The sequence below is a fragment of the Elephantulus edwardii genome, unplaced genomic scaffold (genome assembly GCF_000299155.1).
Source record: "Elephantulus edwardii isolate Elephantulus edwardi_28Jun2011 unplaced genomic scaffold, EleEdw1.0 scaffold00064, whole genome shotgun sequence".
NCBI lineage: Eukaryota > Metazoa > Chordata > Mammalia > Macroscelidea > Macroscelididae > Elephantulus > Elephantulus edwardii.
This window is the reverse complement of record NW_006399814.1, coordinates 15,754,698-15,778,626: the sequence shown is the minus strand read 5'-3', so window position 1 is coordinate 15,778,626 and position 23,929 is coordinate 15,754,698. Positions and strand designations below refer to the sequence as shown.

The 23,929-nt window shown below is 48.8% G+C and overlaps 1 protein-coding gene across 2 annotated transcripts in view; it reads right to left on the bottom strand.

Annotated features, from left to right (window-relative positions):
- The window catches only part of P4HA2 (prolyl 4-hydroxylase, alpha polypeptide II), a 36,597-nt gene extending 12,830 nt beyond the window's left edge, over positions 1-23,767 (bottom strand). The window contains exons 1-8 of one of the 2 annotated variants that reach the window (XM_006888091.1): positions 23,703-23,767; positions 13,249-13,348; positions 12,661-12,757; positions 11,921-12,072; positions 9,079-9,216; positions 7,896-8,135; positions 6,431-6,627; positions 5,520-5,696 (exon numbers count right to left, since the gene is read on the bottom strand). In XM_006888091.1, the coding sequence (XP_006888153.1) occupies positions 5,520-5,696; positions 6,431-6,627; positions 7,896-8,135; positions 9,079-9,216; positions 11,921-12,072; positions 12,661-12,757; positions 13,249-13,330 (1,083 nt within the window). In that variant the 5' untranslated portion in view covers positions 13,331-13,348; positions 23,703-23,767. Of the gene's footprint in view, positions 1-5,519; positions 5,697-6,430; positions 6,628-7,895; positions 8,136-9,078; positions 9,217-11,920; positions 12,073-12,660; positions 12,758-13,248; positions 13,349-23,702 lie in introns of those variants that run through there. The other variant, XM_006888090.1, reaches the window with a different exon arrangement.
- Between the last annotated feature and the right edge of the window lie 162 nt (positions 23,768-23,929).

The following is a 23,929-nucleotide window of genomic DNA, read 5'->3' as shown; positions in this document are numbered from 1 at the left end:
GTGAGGTAATTGATCCCATAATACCCTCTCTTCCTTTCAATAAGCATTTCATGAGTGCTTACTATGTAACTGACATTATGTTGGGTGATCAGTCAGACACAGCCTCTGCCCTCACACAGCGCTGCCCAGTGTGGGAAGGTAGGAAACTAGCCAGGTAGCATAACATAAGAACAGAGATGGATGTAAGTTTAATTTCCTGTGGAACTGCAGTCTACAATCAAGGACGGTTCCCTTATGAGAGGAGTGCCTGAGACAGGAAAAGTAAGTAGGAGTTAGGCAGGTGAGGAAAAAATTACAGGATGGTGAAACAGCAACACTCTGAAGGCCCTGGGACGAAAATCAATGTAACATCATGACTATAAGGAGCCCTGAAGGTATAATGGCTAATATATCTGGCTCCTGATAATATATTACCTAAAGGTTGACAGTTCGAATCCACCAGTTTACTCCTTGAAAGCAGAGTTGAGAAATCTCCACAAATATTGACAAACTCCAAAACCCCAAAAAGAGTTGCTATGAAACAAAATCAACTTAACAGCAGTGGGTCCTTATGAATGTTTTGAGGAAGCAATAAGCTCAGGTGGCCTAGTCCAGAGAAAGCCACACTGCAAACCCAAAAGTGGTAGCTCTCTGGGGGTCTGAATCCACTAGCAGCTCCACTGGAGAAAGATGGGAAATCTCTGGAAAGCTCAGTGGAGGATCAGCTCTGAGTTGGTTCTAACCCAACAGCAACAAGTTTGAGAGTTTAAGTGAGAGATGAAGAGGGAAAGGGCGGGGGGACTGGTGAGAAAGTCTGGATGCACTCTTGTGGCCAGTGAGAAAAAGGGCAGGGTTTACGAGGAAAAGAGCACCCACAATCTAAAAATCATAAGGACCAGGGTAGACACTTCATGGAGAGCTAATTAAGAATGAGCCAGTCTTGAGAGAGAGGAGACAGTGAAGGAACCAAAGCAGGGCTCTGAGCAAGAGAGGATGGAGCCTGGGTCAGGGATGGAGAGAACAAGATGGCCCAGGGGTTGGTCAGATGAGACTGGTCCACCTGCACCTTGCTGCTGTGCATGTTTGATGGCCTGGTCAGCTCACTGGGCTTCCCTGAGCTCCTATCCACAGGCCCTTCCTAAGCTCCTGCTCATGCTGGCCCTTCCTGATGACAGATGCAGCCACAGATTTATCCAAATACATGAGCCTCAACACTGACCTGCTGGCCACAAGGAGGTTCTTGGCAGCTGTGCTCTGTCCCTGAGGATTGACAGGTCTATTTTGAAAGCAGGCAGGGGACACAGAGGCAGCTGTCAGGCATTCCCCACAGGCCATGTTAAGCTCCTGAGTCCCACTTCAAAGCCAAAATAACATTTGTCCCACATCAGCTCCAGAAGGGCAGAATGGATTGACCCTTAATATGAATATGGCTACTGTTCAAAGACAAATTTAACTAACACCACCACATACACAAACACCCAAACACCCACTGCACCCACACTCCCCACCACACAGGAATGTTCTCCATGTCTAAGACTGAGAAATAGAAGAGGAATCTCTCAGGAAATTCTGTCACAAGAATGCCTCTCTCATCTAGCAACGAGGCATAAACTCACCCAGACAGCTCAAGTGCGGGTGCCTGAGGGCCAGTCTCAACACACTGGCTAGATCCTCCCTCAGTGCCACTAAAGATGCCAACAACCAACTCTTAAGTCCTAGTCCTCCAACTGTCTCAAGCGAAGGTTGTTCCAAGATAAGGTCCTGGGGCCACGTCCATTCTCATCCAAGCACAGGACAAGAACCCATTTCAGATCTTTCCCTGAAGAGCACTGGGCCCTGTCGCCACCTTGTCGCCACAACAATTCTACCAGGAACAGAAAAGGCCAGATTCTAGCTAACTCCTACTCATCAGGGCCACCACTCACCTGTCAATTTGTCATATTGTGATTGCTTGTGTGATGCAGTGATGCTGGAAGGAAGTTACGCATCAGTGTTTTGAATACTAGCAGGCTCACCCATGAGAGACAGGATTCTCCCAAGCTTCTAGCCTTAGACTACAAAGCTGGGATGGTTAGTCACATCTGAAATAATGGTTGAGTGAAAACCTCACTAAAAGCAGTGGGACACTGCTGTAATTGGAATATGAACCGTGCCAAGTATGAACCTGGAAAAATTAACAAAACACAAACTCATAGCCGTTTATCTAGAAACAATTCAGAGCTGACCCAATTCATAGCTGTCAGTTTTCCAAGGCTATAAACTGCACAAGGCCTCTGGCTTCTTGAGGAGCAGCAGGTATGAGGGCTCCGGGGACTCGTGGTGTTCTTTTTGTCCCACGTGGGGGTTGGCAGAGTGAACTTGCCAGATGAACTGGGGGTCTGGAGCCCAGAGTTTGCCAGCATTTGGGCGTGCCGGGATGGTAAGAGACTGAAGGGCCCAAGGGCAGTCTTTCATTGTTTTTGTTCAAACATTCCTCTAGGTCGTATAGTCCTGGTGTATAAGTTGCGGTACAGCGGTAACTTGTGGTTGCTGTGAGGCTGAACACTGTGACATTGATGTGTCAAATGCGTTAATGGTGGGTTACCCAATGCGGACAGAGAGTGGGGTGGAGCTCCCCAATTAAAATAAGCTTGGAAGGAGGAGTGGCATCCACTTCCTAATAGCTTGCCTCTGGAAACCCTATGAACCTGGAGAGAGGATGAAAGGCACCCAAGCGTCGAGGACTCTCCTTCATAGGGTCGCTATGAGTCGCCTGGGACTCGACGGCACTTAACAACAACAACAACAACATAAACAGCACATCTTCCCTCTTGGACTCACTGTCAGGTTCAAACAGCCAGAGGAGAACAACCTTTGGGTCAGACAATGACCTATAAACTCTGCCACTCCGGCTCCACAGGAGAACTGGAAGTGGTCAAAAATAAAGCAGGGCACATCCAGATAGATAGACAGCCTATGTATGAGTGAGGGGAAGTCTACTATTGATCATTTTTAATACAAAAATCATATCTTCTACTATGCTACGAATGACAAATGGAAAAGAAATGGGATCATTCCATCAAAAAGAAAATGTCAGCATCTATCCTAAAGAACAACAGTGTCAGTTACAGGATACTACTCATACCCATACAAGGAAGACTTCTTAATATGACCATTATTCAAATTTACACACCATTCACTAAAGCCTAAGACGAAGAAACTGAGGATTTATACCAATTTCCGCAGTCTGAAACTGATCAAATATGCAATTAAGATGCAATAATAATCAGAATACAGAAGTTAAAAAGGAAGAAGAAACGATAGAAAATAAGGGCCTTGGTAACAAGGTCGAAAATAACAAGATAGAATTTTTTACATCCAGCAACCTGTTGACTGCTAATGTTGTTGTTGTTGTTGATTGCTGTCGAGTCGAGCACGACTCATAGCAACTCGATGATAGAAAGGCCTGAAGCCTTTCTATAACTATTGTTGGTTCTCCAAGTTCATAGTTTCCAGGGGGATGTTGTTTAGGAAGTGGATGCCACTCCTGCTTCCAAACCTGAATCAATCTGGGAGCTCCACTAAACACTGCCACAATGGATAGCCATTAGGGTGTCTGGCACACCTATGGCACAATTGTTCCAGTATGGCATTTGAGACCCCAATGGCACAAGGTTCAGTGTTACAGCAAACCCAGATTACCTCAGCACAGCAAATTGACCAGAGTGCTGTATGACTTAGAAGAACGTTCCTCCAAAATAGAGTAACAAAGGATTAAAATATAATCCCTCAGGCCCTCCAGGAGGTCTTGTTGACTCTAAACAAGAGACTTAAATAAAAACAACCAAACAATCCACACAGATCCTCAACCACAACAAGAGCATCATCTTACAAAGTCCAGATGCTTCATCCACCTCCAAAATGGAGACAAGGTTTGGCGTTATATGTTGTTGTTGTTAAGTGCCGGCTAGTACCAACCCTATAAACAAAAGACCTTAACCTTGTTCTGTAACTATTGTCCTTTCTCATAGTTTCCACAGGCATGTTTAGGAAGTGGATGCCACTCCTGCTTTCACGCCTGTGTTAATCAGTGAGCTCTATCAAACATTGTCAACCATGTGCAACCGTTATGACATTTGACAAACCAATGGCACACCATTCAGTATCACAGCAATCCAAAGTTACCTCAATACAGAGAAATGACATACAGTGCTGTACCCTAGGCTTTCACTGGCTCCAAAAGAGGCTTCTGGCCAACCAAACAATGCAGAGCCAACCCCATCCAACACAGAGAAGGACTCACCACTCCAAAGCCACAGTTTTACAAGACCCCATGCCCACATCCCAGGATCTCATTGGCTCCAAAAAGAGGCTTCCGGCCAGACACAACAGCAACGATACAGCTGGATCTCAACAGATGAAGTACACAGGAGTCAAATCATCTACATCTGTGAAAATATGAGTTCTGGTGCCCTTGTGGTAAGAAAGTGTGCTGCAATCTCAAAGCACAGTTCAAATCCACCAGCTGCTTTATGGGAGAAGGAAGGGGAATCTCCTTGCTTGGAATTTACTGCCTCTGAAAATCTGCTGAAGGGTCAGCTATGTGTCGGTTCTGACTCAACAGCACATAACAACAACAGAGAAAACAAAAATCATCAATCAGAGCAAGGTCAATAGAACAGATTCATCAACCACACATAAGCAAGTTCAAGTTGAAACTGAAGAAAATGAAAGCAACTCTACAGTAGCCAAAATAGGGCCTTGAGTAAAAAAACTGTGGTATATTCACACAATGGAAAATTATACAGCTTTGAAAAACAATGACATGAGTGAGCCTGGAGGACATTATGCTGAGTGAAATATCTCAGTCACAAAGGACAAATACTGAATAACATCTACAGGACTGACATGGGGGAGGGTTGGAGGGAGAACAGGAAAAGAGTGAATAGATAATGAACACTGAATTGGAAGCAATGAGGGGGAGGGAAGAACTGGGAGAAATGTTATGATTAGGCATTCTATGTACGACACTAATCTGGAACAAGAGGTTCACTGCAAAGTGGACTTGGGGAGGGAGGAAGATGTTCAACAATGAATGAATGAAAGGCCAACCTTTCTGGAAACCTTCATTAAAATTATAATAAATTTTTTAAAAAAAAGACTTACTAAGACGTGAACTTAAAAGATGGGAACAAATGGAGAGAAGACTCAAAAGCATAGAGATGCACATGGTGCTCCAAGTCAATCTTTTCGCTTGCAGTCCCTAACAGGAGCCCCACGTGAAGCTGAGCTGCCTCACTGAGGGCCTGTCCTGTGGCCAGCATGCCGTCTGTCTTCACACCACTTACTCCTGGCTGTCCATTTCTGACCCCTCCTATTCTCCCACTAGACTATAAACCCAAACCATAGGAGCAGAGTCTTCAGTATCTCAGCACCCTATGACTGATCCATGCTAACACTGCAAAAGCTAGAAGCATAGCAAACAAGTGTCCCTGCGGTATCAGGCCTAAGAGAGACGACAAGCATTCAACAAGCAGAACAGGGCCTGCAGAGACACCTACTTTGGGCTTCGCAAGCTCCTTGATCCTCTCAATTTCCTCATCAGACATGACATCGTAGTATCTGACGATGTGTGGGCTGTCCCACTCATCCTCTTCTTTGAAAGGGGCGATGAGTAGCTGTGGAGTCCTGTTGCCATGGTGATACCTACAGAAAAGCCTCTTCTGCCTCCGGGGTGTCTAGGAAGCACAGAACAATACACCCTGACCTGAGTGATCACACACAGTTCCCTGTTTCTAGGCTATTTTGACTACAGACAACACCCAACCACCCTGCCCTGCCCTAGAAGGAAACCAAGCCCCTTCAGATCGACTGGATAAAATTTCACCCCACAAACCATGAAGTTTCTCTTCTCCTCCAAGAATACCTCATATAGCTCTGTGGCAGCAGCTAACTTCTGAGCCCACGGCTAATTTCACAGACATTTAAAGGGCTGGGACAGGGGACAAGACTGTCCAGGTAGAGACACCAGTGGGAGCCAGGCAGATATGGGCATGCAAGAGGCCCCACACCTCAGCCTCCCTCAGGAAGCCCCAGATCCAGGGGTTCTCAAAGGTCGGTGATACTAGATACTAAGCTCTACCAAATGCAGCCTTCACTACAGAGGCTTAACCCCCTGCTTCTATCACAACTTCTCGTGGGGTCTGGAATACATGCATATTCATGGTTTTCTTCACAACAGGGAGTTAAGCAAAAGCTGGCTACACTGGGGTAGCGGAGCTCAGTGTTAATGCCAAGGACTGGAACTCTGCCAGCTCCAAGAGGGAACAGTCTCCTGTTTCACACCTCAAAGAATAATCACACTTCAGCCTCAGCAGATGCTGCAAAGAACTGGGAGACAAAAGAGCATATCCCCAAATCTACCTGCCCAGCTCCACAGAGTGGGCCCCCTAGTCCCACTAACATGTCTCACCAGTTTGACCCCCTCCCCACGGCAGAGGCTCTCATAGACATCCCTCTCCGGCAGGTAGTCCATGGGTCTCTCATAGATGCCTTCCTGGGTTGCCAGCACACCCTCCGCAGTCTGATTGGATAACATTTTTTCTCTCTCTTCCTCCAACAAATGTTCAAAGTACCGCAGATTCCCTCCAGCTCGTTCATGGCTCGGGTCTAGAAAAAGCAAAGAACAAGGAGGAAAAGGAAACCACAAACATCTGTTAGGCCATTCAGAGAAATTATTCTGTAAGCGGTTTTCTCTCCCAGCAGTTCGCGCGCACGCAGCATCCTGCCCTCCACAGCACACTAATCATGGTTCGCTGTTCAGAGAAAAAAAGCCCAGAGATTCTGCCCAGTATGGTCAGAGATGAGAGACAAACAGCAGAAGACAGATGCCCAGCCAGTCACTGAGCCTCTCAGTCCTCCTTAATGTCCCAGGGGCTCAGGTCCAGGGACGTGGCCCAGAGTCTTGCTTCCTGCTCATGGCAAGGCTGTGTGACAGTCATATCCATTCCCCTGTGTATACATGACTGGCAGCCACATCATGTGCTGGTCACAGCCAGAAGTCAAGTTGAGAAGCCGGTGGGGGGGGCGGGGGAGGGGGGAGCAAAACGACCCCAAGACATTTCATTGCTTCCTCTTACAAACCTCTCTTACAGCCAAAGGAGCAGGCTTGGCAGGATTACCGCTCCACACTTCAAGTAAGGAAATTGAGGCCCAAAGATGTTAAGAGACTTGGGTTAAGGTTTTCCAGAACAAGATCCAGGTATCCTAACTCCCAGCCAGTGTTCTTACAAAGGCACCTGACAGAATCTACAACGCTCTTTTCCTAACTCAGTCTTGTGAGACACATATAAGCTAGCTAACATCACACTCAAGATGCTGTGAAAACTAGCAGCGTAACTAAGTCTTTGCTGGCAGATGAAATTCCAGACTTTGAAGACCCCATATACTAGTATAAAGTAGAACAGAGTTATCTTAACGATACAGTGCTTCTAGCATCCTTCAGTTTGATACCAACAGACACATAAAGCATCTACACCAGAACAAGCCCTGGCCTGACCTCAGTCCCCTGAATAATTGGCTCAATCAGTTTGTGCAGCAGCGATCCTGAAGCACAGCTCATGTTCTGAACTGCACAGATGCAATGAAAGCTCCCCCCTACCCAGGGGCAGATGCACCACCAAACTGGGGTCCTTGAAAGAAGAGCATGTGGGGGCCCCAGTGTCACAGACCTAACTATATCCATTAGCAAAGTTGAAGGACTGAGGTGCATACAGAGTTGGTTAGGTGTTAGACAGGGTCTGGAATCGGTAAGACACTGGTCACTAGTCAGGGGACAGGTCAGACTGACAGGCCCAGGAAGAGGATCAGACAGTAGCCAAAGAGTCCAGTTCTCTGCCAGCCCCTCACTCCCATTTCACCTCCCCGAATATCCTCACCAAGGGAAAGCAGGCGGCGGGTGAGCTCCAGAGCCCGGTGCAGGTCACCCAGCTGGAAGACGGCATAACTAAGGTAGTCCAGCACTTGGGCCTTGGCTGTGGTGGCCTCCTCCCCAGCGTCCAGCTGCTTCAGCACTTGCTCCATCCACAGCACTGTGTGGTAATAGTCCCCTTCATTGTAGGCCATGCGGCCCATCCCAAAGCAATCGTCCACGCTCAGGGTTGCCTGGTACTTGGTTCCTGCAGCAGGAAAGACAAACAGACTCTAAATAGCTGCTGGGTTAAAGAGCAGAATTCCTGAATAAAGGAAAATCCTGTTGCCACTGGAGTGTGGCATCACTCCAGGAAAGCCACACCAGGCCTGCAGACCACACACCTCAAAGGGTCACCAAAGCAGGGAGCATAGCCAACTGGCCCTGTCTGAGGTTCACAGCCAATCTCCTAGCCTCAGACTCCTTATCTCCCAAGTGGGAAGGGACCTTTGCTATGGGAGAACTCAGGAAGTCCACTGCACTGGGAAGAGTGTGAAGGTCCAGCAAGGACACGGGACACAGAGCGTGGAAAACTAGCCACGTGAGTCGGGAGGGCAGGAAGATGTTCTGAACACACAAGAGGAATCTCAAGTCAGGAATGAAAATAATTGCTTCCAGCAAGAATCTGAGGGGAAGAGCTGAGAAGGTGACTAAGGCTGCCCAGCGGCCTAACCAGATGGACAAAAGAGATCAATAGCACACGCTCATTGGCGCTTTGGCTCCTACAGGAGGTGTGTGTAAGATAACGAGAACGGAGCCTCTCAGAGGCCAGAGCTGGTGAGAGAAGGAACAGGTGCAGAGAATGTAAGCGGGGCTGGCATGGGACAGGCAGCAGGGGGTCTGCTATCAGCCTTAGACAAGAAACAGGAAGGCAGGAGATGAAGGTGAGCCTGGGTACATACTGCCATGGTGCTGCGGGGGCAGAGGTGAGGAGCTCCTGACCAGCAGTTCAGCCTTCTCTGAGATGCAGGAGCAAAGTGGCCAAGTTGGGGGTCAGAGATGGCAGACTAGACTGTGCAGGAACCCAGAGAGGATTACTCAGAGGTGATGGTGCCCCAGAGAGCAGGGACCATGAGTCTGAAGAGGCTCCAACCCCGCCAGCCAACAAGAAGATGCTCAAGGGACAGGCAAAGCAAGGAGGGGTGAGTTACCTGGAAGTTCCCCTTTGGAAATTGTTTCTGCGTCCAGTTTATATGTGTCCTGAAGCCTCATCAAGGCCTTGGCGGCTCCCATCTCATCCTCGTCAGTGGGGAAGAACTGCCGCTGCACTGAGAAGTTGGCAATGAAACCTTCCAAACAAGAGATGGAGAATGAGAGATTTCCCTCTTAATTCAAGGGTAGGATTCCACTTCCCCACCCCACCCCGGCCAGAGCGGCACCCACTTTGACTAGCTGAATTTCCCACCTCCTCCCTTAGAGGCTGTTTCTTCTGCCAGGAAGCCCCCTTGATAGTTCCAACCCATGGGGCCTCTGCTTTCTTATTCTCCACTGTACCTACCACCAGAATCTGGAACTGAACAGAAACCGCTCCATACAGTGGTTAACATGGGAGTCTTCACTCCAAAGCACTTAGTTAGACTCAGCAGAGAGAATAGACAAAGGACAGAAAGGCGACTGAGAGGGACATGGGAGAAGACTGAAGAGGGACTTATCAATTACCTAGTAGAAAATGGATCGAATGGAAGACATGGACCCTTGTTCACTGGGCTGTCCCGCTACCCACAGATGCCAGTCCATATCTCAGAGTCAGGAGCCCAAAAGGCAGAGGTGGTCAATAGTGAGAACCCTGCTATTCACTGACTACTGACTCCTAGCATCCAGAAAGGGGATAACAGTCCTGGGGACATTGGGTGTCACCTCACCCAATTACCACCTCACTATCTGGCCAAGCCAAGCGATGTGGATGAGACCCAGGGAGACAGCACAGGGCCCTCCCAACTCTGATTTGTAAGGTGCCCCTAACCCTGTGATCTGCACCTCAGCCTGGGGTCTAGGAGGCCCTGTCCACAGTCCTGAAGAGGCTGTTCTGAGACTCCAAGTACCAGTTGCACAGCAAGACAAGCACAGCCGAGAATCCAGTATCCTGAGTGGGAGCCAGGCCCTCCCAGGCCAATGCAGGGGTTCTGATTCTGCACAGAGCTGAGAATGGGAAGTGGAAGTACTTTTTCCTGGCCTCTCCTGAGGGCAGCAGCACCCTCTGTCATCATTCTCACGACCAAAAGCTCAAATACCCACTTCTACCAGGCCTGATGAACCCCGTGACCAAGATCCAACTCTGGCTTCCTCACACCTACAAGGCCTGGCACTCTGAGCATTTTACAATACAGCAGAAAAGAAACAGATCCTTAGAAACAGCCATCCTGTCAGTATGACCCCTTATTTCAGAGGCAAGAACTCTGATAGAGACAAACACATCTGTCAGCTGTCTGGGCCTACCCTGCCTCTTCCCTTCAGGTATAAGGGTCTCTAAAGGAACCAGATGTTGATGGTGGGGGGCGGTGGGAGTGTGGAGAAGGCTGGAGGGCAGGAGGTGGGCTGAGGCAGGCTTAGTCTACCGCTGTGCAGGCAAAAAGGCCTGTTCTGTGCTCCAGGCCCAGGCTGGGACGCAGGGGTCTGGGAAAGGCAGCCGTGGCTTCTGGAGGCTGTGAGCTCACTGGGCTGTGTTCCAGAAGGCTGAGTTCACCAGTCCCTCCCTGGAGGCCTCCCTGCCCCCAGCCAAGCCCAGCCCAGTCTGGCCACGTGAGCTGAAATGCCTCAGCCACAAAGACAACTAGTCTGAAGTTAATCAGCACTCCCAGCTCAGGGAGAGACAGGGATCACAGGGGCTGAGCCTGGGCCAGGGGTCAGGAGGGCCCCCCATCACTTCTTACTAAGAGGCAAGGCTAAGAGCATAGAGATACTTTCACAGTAAAAGCACCATGCACAGTTAAGAGCTTTAAAGGAGTTCATAATTTTAAAACATTACTGTAAATTCTACTATTTCTAGGAGTTTATCTTAGAAAATAATCAGAGATAGGCAGAAAAAATACATGTGTCAGATTTCTGACAATTTGGAAACAAGGCTACATTGAATGATGTTTTGTTTGTAAAAGGTATTAATGGAGCAGACTGAGGCGAGGCCCAGGCTCTGCAGCTTCTTTTTGGCCCGCCACCCAGATCACGCCACTCATTTTTATTAACACTCTGCTCTCGGAGTTGGCCTCCCCCAGTATACATAAAATAAAATTAAATTAAATTAAAATAAAATAAAGTAAAAGGAAATGTGTAAACATATCTAGAAAGACTGGAATTCCGCTAGAACTATCAACAGACAATCAAAATAAGTATCCCAGTTTATCTTATAAACACATAATATGTATGCGCTGGCAAGTGGCTTAGCAAGTGAATGTTTAATCACTGTGTCACCAGGGTCTCCTTGGGATAGGGGGACGAATGGGGAATTCTTGTCTAATGGAAGTTCCTGAGTGGCAGTTCATGCTTGACTACTTACTGCCAAATAAAAGGTCTAGCGGTCTGCTTTTATAACATTAAAACCAAACAAATGTGGGATGGGTTCGGGAAGGACCCCAAATCCATTGCCATTGAATGGATTCAGACTCAGCAATTCCCCAGGGCAAAGCAGAACTGCCCAGGCAGCTTCTCAGGCAGCCGTTTTTCTAAAAGCAGCCTGTCGCACCTTTCACCTGCACGGCAGCTGCTGTGTTCAAACTTCAGGAACACCCTGTGGAGCAGTTCCATAGCACATGAGCTCACCATGAACGAGAACTGACTCGACAGCAACCAGTCTGGGGGGTTCTTTTTTTGTTACCAAGTATACAGTGGGATGTAGGACTGTGGTCATAAAAATGAAACAAATAAGGATCGCCAATTGCTAGGTCCTAACAGGAAAGGGAGTGAGCCCTAAAAGGGTCCACGTGCACATATTACCCAAGCCTGTAACAGCCAGACCCACGATGCATGTGAGCACACAGACGTATCTGCTCACCCCCTCACCTGCAGCCGAGTCCTGCAGGACAAGGTCCTCCAGTGCAGGCCAGTCTGTGTTCAGTCGCTTCACTAGTTTGTAAGCATTCACAGGGTGGGCCAGGTAGCCCTCGGGATCAGCAGCTGATCTGCTGGTCAGCGCTTCCATTCTGTTGGCCCAACTGTGGAATCAGAGGAAAGGGAAAAATGTGACCGCTCATACTCTCAACCTGAGGCAGTTTCGATGAGGAGATGCAGGATCCTTTTCATTAAGTTGTTGTTGTTGTTTTGATGAGGAGATGCAGGATCCTTCTCATGTTGTTGTTGTTGTGAGCTGTCGAGCACTTGCAACTCAACAGCTCTGAACCTTGCTCCATCCTGAGCCAGTCTCATTGTCTCTGACACACCTACCCCCATTACCCCAGTCACTGAGTCAATTCATCTCATTCAGGGTCTTTCATCAAGAGGTAATAATAAACACATTATTTCCCCACTGATTCTCCCAGCCCCTTAAACTATATGAGAAGTGAGAAACCAATGTAAACAAAACAGCTTACACTGATAGAGAGGGGAAAGAAAACAAACCAAAATCAGTGTCTCCTTGGCCATCAACCACACCTGGGAAGACTGGCATGAACCAGCAGATGGTGAGCCCTGCATAACCCTCCCAAGAGCTCCATCTAATGGACACCCTCCACGGGCTACTGAGAGGCATGGGGGGCGGAGGTTTTGATTAAGGTAGGCATGAAGACAAGCTATCAATCAGACACCTCTTAATCTTGGAGAGCTTGGCTTCCTCCATAAGGATGTACTCTTTCAGAGACTTCACCAGATCCTTCTCTGCATAAATCAGGTCTGTCATGTGCCCTGTGAGGAAGAGAAGGGACAGTGAGAACGGATGGACATCCAGCCTCCTTCCCTGGAGCACAGACCACCACTCAGGGGAGTGTCAGCTTCCATGAGATCATGGGGCCTTGGAGCACAGGGGCCACAGGCCCTTCCAGGATAAAAGCCCCCAACTTTGGGAGAAAGGCAGAGGTACCCTAAGGGGTACTTGTCATGAGTGCACTGGGAGCCACAGAGGACTTGCTGCTCAGAATTACTCTCTGCTCCAGGGAGAGTGATCAGGAAGACAGAGAGTCCAGTGGCAGCCTGTACTTCCCAGGGAGTAAGTTCAGTGCAGAGAGCTGGCTCCCAGGATATCTACCTCATCAGGACCTCAGAGCAGAAAAGCACACTTCTGTGGGCTCTGCTCTCCCCAGAACTGCTGGAACCAGTGGGTGAGGCTCTCCCGCCCTGAATGGGACCAGGTCTATCCCAAGGGTAGTTTTATAGGTGGTAATGCTGCTGGTTCATACCAATGGAGGTGAAAAATTCGGCCCATGCACAGCCCAGGACATCAAACCAGATCAGCAGCAACATGGACACTTGAGGTTTCATGGTCACACTGGTCAGTGTCTGGAATGTAACATTCATTAGATCAACATAGCAAAAAAGAACAACTTAGGTGACAACACATATACACATGTGTAAACATATGTATGTGTTAAAAAATGCCAAAATCCGAGCCAAGCACAGATGCTAAGAAACATGTTCAGGATTACCATGGGATAGCAGGGAGCCCTGCTGAATTTGTGCTGTCAGCCCCCAGGCATGAAGTTCGAATCCACCAGCTTGCTCCAAGAGAGGAAGATGGGCAATCTCTTCCTATGTGATTTACAGCCTCTGAAAAGCGGCTGGAGGGTCAGCTATGAGTTTGTTCAGACTCAAAAGCACACAGAAACAACTAGTTAGAGTGTGGAGTGTGGAAACAGGGATATATGCTCAGTTCTGGTCCCTGCTCTAGGAAACCATTTGCCCTTGCAAGAGATCCCGTCCGTCTTGACTCCTAATGCCAAACTATTACATGAAAAGGCTGAACATTTTAGCAGTGGGTTCGCCCTGTTCCAGCAGTCTGTCATTCCCTGAATCCTGCCCTTCCTTCTCATTTCCTTTGTCTACTTTAATCTTTCCTTCCAACACTTATTCCAGCACAGAGTCAGATGCTAAGAGCCCAGCTATAACACAGAGCTCCTACCCATAACAGTACAGGAGCTACAATGATAAGAAGAGAACTTGGCACAAAGGACCATAAGTCCCAGGGGACTCACTCTCAGGCTGAAGCTTTCAGATGGCTGGCCAAAACAGAAACAAAACTGAGCCTCGTCAGTCTGCACCTGTCCACAGAAAGCAGTCAGGGGATACAGGAATGGGCAATCCCAGGAACACCTTCCTTTAACTGTGTCTCCACAGGAAAGGCAACGTCTCAAGCTCATTCACAAATATTGACTAAAGGCACTGAACTAAGCACTCAGGATAAATAGATGAATAAGTCACTGTTGGCCCAAAGAGGCCAGCTTCTGTCTTTAGCCTACAAACAGCCAGAGCCAGCTCTTGGGCAACGGACGCAACCAAAGGCAAACCCAGTGGCAATGGATCTGTACACACAATGGCTGCTTCAGACACGGACTCACGACTCAGCTCTGCAGCCCCCAGCACGCTCGGGACGTGAGCTACCCCACAGCCAGGGGCCAGCACCCATCAGGCCCAGCTCTACCAGCCCTTCCTCCTCCCATATCCATTTTGGCCAAACAGTGGGTGCTTAAATGGAAATTTACTAAGAGAAAACAAAGGAAATGCAGATGCTTCCCCCCAAATCTAAGACTTATCTGAGCTGACTAATGCATGTCTATCAATTTTCTGCCTGCCATAGCCTATTAGGCACACAGTCACGCTCGCCATTCCTCACCTCACTGTCTTAGAAGAGATTCTCAATCTGCTGCAGTGCCAGATTAGGCTGAGAGAAGCCCAAGCACAACCCTCACCCCCATGCAGGCACCTTTGTCAGGAAGAGGTGGGAGTATGTGAATGGCCCTATTTCTCGTGTCCCTAACAGAGATCTGCAGAGCTGGCAGCATGCTAGTAACTGCACTAAGAGTTGAGGGCATAGAGACCTCTCAACCCAGAGGTAGGGACAACTAGGCAAAGGGGGTTTCTGCAGAGTTAAGAGTTAAAGGAGAGAGTCATTGAGAGAAGTCAAACAGACATGACTGCCATCCCTGTGTGACCACAGGTCTGCTCTGAGGAGTCTGGCCATACTGCCTTTTCAGCCAAGGATTACTTACTTACAGAAGACCTCTCTATTTTGCTTACACAAGTCCTTTCACTTCAAGGGGTGGGTTTTGTTCTTTGCACCTAAAGAGGCTTAGCCATTTCAGGATGAGAGGATGAGACCTCCTGCACGTATGTGTATACAGAGGGGGTATGTGGACAGTGAGCTGGCTGCCCTCAGAGCTGGAACAGAAGGAATGCACGATGCTGGACGGAGATCAGACTAGACGTAGTTGGAGATTGGAACTTGGGCAGGGAGAGTGTGAGAGAGAGAGAGAGAGAGAGAGAGAGTGTGTGTGTGTGTGTGTGTGTGTGAGAGAGAGAGAGTGTGTGTGAGAGAGAGAGAGAGAGATAGAGATAGAGACAGAGAGTGAGTGTGCGTGTGTGTGAGAGAGAAAGACAGAGACAGAGACACAGAGAGAGCATGCGTGTGTGTGTGAGAGTGTGTGTGTCTGAGAGACAGAGAGAGACAGAGAGAGACAGAGACAGTGAGTGTGTGTGTATGTGTGTGAGAGAGAGAAAGAAAGAGACAGAGAGTGTGTGTGCGCACGCGCGTGTGTGTGCACACATGCACGCACCTGCTCTCCACCTTTCACAGGTTTGTTGTTAGTTACAGCCATACATCTCTGCAGAGATCAAGTTGTAGTTCTGGGGAGGGAGACATCTATCCACTCCTTTCAAATCACCTGGTGATACTGTCCAAGGTACATTCCTGACAGCATCAGAAAGAACAACCAGGTTTCTTCATTACATGAATGCCAGCTGTCATTTCTCTGGAATGTGCTGTGTGGCTTAAACTGAGCCCATCCACGAATCCTGGCCTGGAGGCAGAGGCCCAAAGAATCACAGATAGGATTCTGGAAAATGGCTTACCATGAGCATGCCAAGTCCTGCTCTGGCTAGGGGGAAGGGAAAAACGGCTCTGCTGGCACAGAGCGTTATGCAGCTCCCAGCCCACTGCAGCCACAATGCCACTCTAGGAAGGGATGTCCAGAACCCCATCCCACTGCTCCTGATCCTAGGACCCTGAACACAACAGGTGTTGAACAAAAGAATCTCTTATTAGAGCCACACGACACCCAAGATGGACTACAGCCCAAAGTGTAGGAAAGGTCATCTGCCTCCCCACCCCCACCCCATCTCCTACCTAACACCCAGACGTCACGTTGGACAGGAGAGGTAGGAAAATGTGTGCCTGCCTGTGCGAACACAAGTGTCTATCTAGCGCTGCCTGCCACAGGCCTCCAGGGACTCAGAAATGCATGAAGGAAAGCCCGCAGGTGAGCAAAGCCCCCTTGAAAACAAAAATATACCAGGCTTAAGGAGAAAATCAGTATCGTGTTTTAGCTGAGCCACATTCCAGAGTTTCAAACAACCCAGAGAGCAAAATACAGCAGAAGATTTTAGAAATTACATTTCTTCCACAAAATGGTTATGGAGCTATTACCAATGAATGATGAATGTCTATGAGCATAGATTGAAGATGGAAACAAAACAGGCTTCCACAGGCTGTGAGTCCATTTTTTGAAGAAAAAAGTATTGTGTTTGCTCGGTTCCACAATCAACGTTCTTGACACCAGCAGTCAAAAAATCAAAAGACGAACTGCGTTAGGAAAATCTGCTGTCAGGGACCTCCCGAGAGCAGTGAAGAGCAAGGATGTCAGTCTATAGACTAATGTGTGCCTGATGCAGGTCAAGGTCTTTGCAATTTCTTACGATGCTTCAGAGAGCTGAACAATGACCAAAGATGACAGAAAAAGCATTGAGGCCTTTGAGTTGTGGTGACTGCCAAGAGAACTAAGATTATGTCTTGGAGACGGTGAAACAAAGCTGTGCCTTGGAGGCAAGGATTTTGAGACTCCATCTGACATACACTGGGCATGTTACAAGAAGGGACAAGTCCTTAAAGGAGGACATCATGCTTAGATGGGTGGAAGGACAGCGCAGGAGAGGAAGACTCCAGATGAGATGAATTGACATAGTAACTGGATGGAGTAAGGTGAGTCAGAAACAGGTAGGTGTGTCAAAAACAGTGAGACTGGCTCAGGATAGAGCAAGGTTCAGAGCTGTTGTGCATAGAGTCTCTATGAGTGATAGTCAACTCGACAGCACATAACAACAAAAACATGCAAGAAGAAAGCTGTATCTTAAAGTTATTTTTCTTTTTCTCGTTATGCTTGTTTGCACTGCCAACTCAAAGACATGCAATTTTAATTATTTTTCATTTTAATGCCTCAGCTGTTCCACAGGAGAAAGATGGGCAGTCTCTTCCCATGCAATTTACCACCTCTGAAAACCCTCTGTACAGTGAGCTATGAGTTGGTTCTGATTCCATGGTACCCAACAACAACAATCTTTGTCTAAGGAATTCTACATTGTTATTGTTAGGTTCCATCAAGTCAACTACAACTCATAGTGACCCTGTGAACATCTGAACCCTGTCCTCTCCTGTACCATCCTGATCATCTCTGCTATGCCTGAGCCTACTGTCAGTCCTGAATATCCACAGACTGTCAAAAGAACGAGCAAGTTTGTCTGAGAAAAAGTGCAACCAGGCTGCTCCTTAGAGGCCAAGATAGTGAAACTTCATCTCACATACTTTGGACACATCGTCAAAAAGGGATCAGTCCTTGAAAAAAAGATATTATGCCGGGGAAGGTGGAAGGACAGAGAAAGAGAGAAGGAGGAAGAACATCTATAGCAACTATGAAAACATTTTATGATATGCTTCAAATGAAAAGGAAACAAAGTAGGTCCTTCTAAAATGTATTCCAACAAGAAGTGGCAGCCCACAGTCTAGACCCCTTTGGGGAGGTGGCCCCAAACCTGCCAAAACCAGCAACAGTGATTCACCCACCAGGCGTCTGACAGCTTCTAAGTATTGGGTAATTCCAAGACACACAGCCAGAGGCCCCTCTAAGCCTGCTCTTTGGAAAGGATGTTTGCAACCTGGCCAAATGGCCCTGCAAAGACGTTTCCAGCTGCAAACTAACAGCGTCCTTAGCTTCTCCCCTTACCTCATCGGGCAAGACCTTCTGCCAAGCTCCCAGCTGCAAACCAAGTGCAACAGCTTGAGTTTTAACAATGTATTTAACAGCCTAGAGACAGAACATGGTTTTGCTGAGAATAAACAGGTCTCAGCTTAGTAGTGAACAAGAGAATGCCTGCCTTCTGCGCAGAGGCAAAATCTGCCTCAACAAAGTTTGCTGTGTCCCTAACTCCAACGGTGTAGCCAACTCCTGAAGGCAGAGCAGAGGACCCTGTGTGCTCACCGGGCACACGTCTCACCTGGAAGAGCTCTTCAGGGCCTCCAAGAGGCCCAGCACCAAAACATGGGACGTGTGTCTGAACCACAGCCCCTGCCATCGTACGCAGGGAAGGAGATCGAGACAACCTACTCTCCTTTCCCGATGTCAAGCCTCAACCAGTGCCCTGGTTTCAGCCTCCCTACCTGCCCCATGGCAGCCCCATGACCCCAACATGCACAGACTCTCCACATCCCACTGGCACCTCATTCCATTCTGAACTCTACAGAATAGCCCGAATGGAATTTACAGAAGCCCCTCACTTAACTTCTCCCCTTGACAAGAACGTTTCCAAAGGCTCTCAAGTGTCTTGGGGATCAAGTTCAAATGCCTTCACTCAAAGGATCTTTTTTACTCTGAGTGACCTGGTCCTGCTACCCTCTCCAGCACCACCTCACAACTCCAAGTTTCCTACTTTAAACAACTGTTTCATGCAGAAAATATTCTCCTTGCCTTTTCATTAGATTCCCACTTAATGGTGCCCAGAGATTCATCCACGCTCCCTTCTACATTCTCTGTGAGGTCCAGGAACATGATGATTTCTACCTTTCTACTGCAAAGTCTTCGGCTTCAGTAACTGAGCACTGCAGTAGAAGAGAATGCTGATAAAACTGACATGCAAAAGCCAAGCTGGGGCTGGGACAGCCTTAGCAGACTCGGTAAGGGTAAGTTACAAGAATGGACACTAGGATAAAATCTACATACCACTATATCTGACGTTTCTTAAGGACTGCCTCATACTCCCTTGGCCTCCCTGTCTCCTGGGTCCTTGGCCACTTGCTCTGTCCCAGACCCAGTGGGAGATGCAGGCCCACAAAAGTACTCAACTCCCCCCACTACTTCCAGACTAAGAGGACTCTCCAGTGGCTGCCAAAGTCTCTGGTGGTGCAACCAAGGAGAAAAAAGGTGTTAGCCCCTCCTGAGGAGACTCCATTCAGTCAACGAAAGAAGACAACAGGAGGTCAGCAGATAAATTCCTTCTTTGGGCCTCCCCGTGATAAATTGTTCCCAGGCATGGAATTTCTGCAGGGCTTGCCCAGAGATGTTCTGAATGACAGAGAGAGAGAGAGAGAGAGAGAATGTGTGTGTGAGAGAGAATGTGTGTGAGAGAGAGTGAGAGTGTGTGTGTGTGTATGTGTGAGAGAGACAGAGAGAGTGAGAGTGAGTGAGTGTGTGTGTGTGTGTGTGTGTGTGTGTATGACAGCTCTCCAAAACACAGCTCACAGCTCTGGATTTGTGTCCCAATCTTCCCTACCTCCCTTTTTTCTCTCTCTCAGTCTTGCTGTCCTGAAGTCGCTCTTTCCAACAAAGCATTAAAACAATCTCTGCCTCCAGCTCTGTTTTCTGAAAACTGAGGCTAAAACAACCATTATTTCTGTTCCCAAAAATTTTTCATATCTATCATCCAATCCCCACCGGACCTCGTAAATCAGATAATCATCTCCATTTCTGAGAGACAGTTTCCTACACATCAGACATCCTAAAGGAAATCAATGGCAGACCTGAGAGTTAACCCATTGATCTGACTCGCAGTGCCTACTCTTTGTTAGACAGTCTTGACCGCCCAATCCTACTCAGTAATCAGTAGTTTTACAGCACATGGACTTCCCACATGGCGCAGCCACGCTTTGCCATGGCAGGGCAGCACTGCCCAAGCCATTAACTATAGCCTGGGTTAACCACAAGTTCACAAAGCAGCTTCATGACACCCCTGGACAGATCCCACCAGAGAGAGAACAGCCAAACAGACCCAAAGGAAATGGTTGTCTTGAATTCAAGTGAGCAAGTCCTCGGACCCTAAACATTATGGTCATCACAAACTACCATGTACTTGAGGGCAAGGCAGTATAGTCAGACAGTTATGTTGTTGTTGTTGTTATTGTTGTTAAGTGACTCATAACAACCCCATGTGCAATAGTTCTGACCCCTGCTCTATCCTGAGTCAATCTCACTTGTCTCTGAGATCCCTAACTTCATTACCCCAGTTACTGTATCACTCTATCCCCTCCAGGGTCTTCTTCTGTTGCACTACCCCTCCACTCTTCCAAGTATGATGTCCTTCTCCAAGGATTCATCCCTCCTGGCAACATGCCCAAAGTATGTCAGACGGAGCTTCACAATCCTTGTCTCTCCAAGGAGCAAGTTGGTTTCACCCTCTCCAGGATGAACCTGTTCGTTCTTTTGGCAGTCCACGGGATGTTTCAACAGGTAGATAGATCCCGGGTCTACCACTACTTGCTAGCTTTGTGATTTTTAGACATGTTACAGGCCTCTCTGAAGTCAAGTTTCCCCATCTGTCTAATGAGATAATATTAGGACCTAAACTCTTAGGGTTGCTGTGAGAATTGAATGAGCAAACATATGCATCTGGGCATTGCCATCATGAAGGGCAGTGGACCTGAAGCACACAGCTCCTAGGATGAATCAGGTAAATCCAGTATAGGGAGAAGACGCAGCTAAAGAAAGTCGTGAAGATGCAAACAAGGCAGAAACTGGGCAAATTCTGTATTCCAGGAATGCCAAAAGAGATGAAACACTTAATTCAGGAGAAACTAAAGCCATATGAACCATAGCATAGTAATCAACAAGGCATAAACTCTGCAACTGATCCATCACAGGCTCTCAAGCTCACCAAGGAAGTTGTGCTGGCAAATGGTGGGGGAGAAGATCAGCATTCTAGGATTTCATCCACTTCTACACCTCTGTTCTGCTCACTCCTGACTCAGACAAAAACTGAGTGTAGAATTTCACACACCAGAGCCCTCAAAAGCACCAAGTACAAAGTAGCATAACCATAAGCAATCACTTCCTGAATGGTCTAGAACACACACTAGTCTGGATCTATTTGAGCTGTAGAACATAGAATACATTGTCCAAACAATCCCTCCCCTGAAATGGTAACAGAACAGAAACTCTCTCCTAGGGCTCCAAGAAGTCCACTTCAGACTCTTACTCCCCTCTGCTCCTTTTTAAAATCAAAACTGTGAATCCCTCAATCCATATGCCCAGCACAAAAAACAACCCAGAACTGCCAGACCCACTAATCCTCTCAGCTCTAGTACAAGATGATATCCCACCCCAAGAGGCTTCAAAGTCCAACCTGTGAAATCCAAGCAACTTTTTCCAAAGTTTAATTCTCACTCTAGCACTGCCCAGGCTTGCACGTGCCTGCATCACAGTATTTCCTGCCAGCCTCCATCTGCATAAAATTAAACTCTTGAGAGATCCCAGGAGCCAGGGACACACCCGACAGCCTTCTGTACACTATCAGCCAGCGTGGCCACAAATCCGCCAAGGCCTTGCCCTCAGCCTCAGACGCTCCCAAGGATATGGGAGGGCAGAGTCAAAAAGCCTGGCTCTCTCAGGAAATGAGAAGACCCCATCTCAAAATCCTTACCCCACTCATTCCTCAAGGCAACTCCCATGCAGTCTCTCCCTCAGATAGCATTCACTTACCCAGCCCTTCCCTTGCAGGCAGCAACCTCAGAAAGTTTATGGGCTACCCACGGGCAAGAATAGCACCACCACTACCACTGTCTCCTCTTCCTCCTCTACTTCCACTCCCAGGCACACCAAAGGCAGAAGCCAGGCCATGGGAAGGTCTTCCAGGAATGCGAAGAGATTAGCTCTGGCCCAGCTAATCCAGATGCAAGGCAATCACTCTCCCAAGCACTCCACTCCAGAGGTTGTAACAGGGCAGGAGAGTTTATTACAAACCACAGCCAATATCTCAGCTCAGTTGTTACTATGTTTTGTTTGCTGGGCTCTGAGTAAGGCCCAATCTGATAGCATCTCTGGGATAAGGCCCCAGCCAACTCACTCCATCCTTGCTACGTGGCTTCTTTGGCTGGGCCACAGAGTGGACATACTTGGCCATCTGAGAACACAAAGAACCTAGAAGAAAAGGATTCAAAGCCCAACCATCTCGTGACTGGGAAGAAGTGAGCAGAAGAAGTTGGCTGGACCCTGAAACCAGAAATCACACTCAGAGACTGTAACCTGGGCACCTCCCAGCAGTTTAAGCACAAGTCAAAGGAAATCTTGAGTTGTACAACTAAGACCAAGTCATGGAACCTGTCTTCTCAAGCTGAGAATAAGCAGCAGCTTGTGATAACATTCTAAAAACTCTTAAGTAGACAGTGGATAGGCAGCCTCTTGGTGAGCTGAGTGCACCCAAGCTAGAGTGGTGTTCTCAGCCCTACCTCTAATGGAGCCTGAAAGAAGATGGGCTACCCTGTCAAGCACAAGCTCTAAGTGTCACTCTACAGAAAAAAGGCACCACTCTCTGTAGGAAGGATGCTAATGCTGTGCCCCTAGAAAGGTGCTAGATTAGTGCACAGAGGTCAGGGGCCCATCTATGCTGCCCAGCAATGCCTGAAGCAGGAAGTGCCCTGATGTGATCATGCAACAATCCCCTCGCATGGAGGGCACGGTGCCAGGCATGGTCCTCCCACTCCAGGCTCATGGCTCCATGGGAAGCTTTCCCCTAACAAGTCCCTTCCCCATCACCTGCCTTCCACTACTGGGTCACAAGGATGATGCTGGCCCACGACGCCTCAGGCTCACACACTATTCTTCTATCCAGATTACCTTTTCCCCAGCCTTAATCTGGTCAACCCAAACTCATGGGTCACCTCCAGAAAGCCTTCTGGCCTGATTCATCCTGCCAAATACCTGCAGTCCGTTATCCCACCCAGCACAGGGCTGACCACACTGACCTCAGGCTTACCCCCTCTTCCAGTGCCTCTGATCCACTGGGCTAGCAGCTTCTCAAAGTGTCTCTGATACACAGAAGGGTACGTTTGTGGAATCTGTTAACTAATCACAGGTCTCTGCAGCTGCTGAGAGGAAAAAAAATAATATGCAGGATCCCACAAGGATGTCTGGAAAGGGGGAAAGCCTTTCTGATACAATCAGTCTAATGGGCACCAATCTGGCCTAGCCAAGACCACACACTCCTTCTTGGAGTCCCACCCGGGAGCACTAAGCAGCACAAGGGCCAGGACGACACCCCTACCTCTAGCCACTATAACCCTTGAGGGCCCGGCCATCCCTTCCCGGGGAGCCTACAAGGTTGGACAGCCAAGTTCCCCGCCCAACGGGGCGCCAAGGGGACCGACAGGAAGGACGCGGCTGACCTCACCACCCTGAGCTTGGGGAGGGAACGCAGGCGGCGAGACAGGAACCCAGACAGCGGGAGTAGCGGGGAGGGCGCCGGACTGCGGGCCGGGCTGCGCGGCGGACAGTATCCGAAGAGCTCCAGGACGGCGGGCGGCGCGACCCCAAGCCCAGACCCCACTTGGCGCACCGCGCGGCCCGCTCCCTAGACACCCGCAGAGCCCGCGACAGGGGCTCACCTGGACGCGCGCCGCTCCCGGCGTTTCCAGAACCTCCCGCGGCGCCACCCGGCCCGTTGGCGCCTCCTCCCCCGCGGCTCCGCCTCCCGCCGCGGCCCGGCTCCGCCCGCTTGAGCCGCTGCCACGTCCCCACCTCCTGCCTCCCCAGCGCCCGCCAGGACCCCAGCGCGAAGACACGAGCGCCACGGCTAGGGGTCGCCACCGCCCGCGCCCCAGGGGAGGCGCAG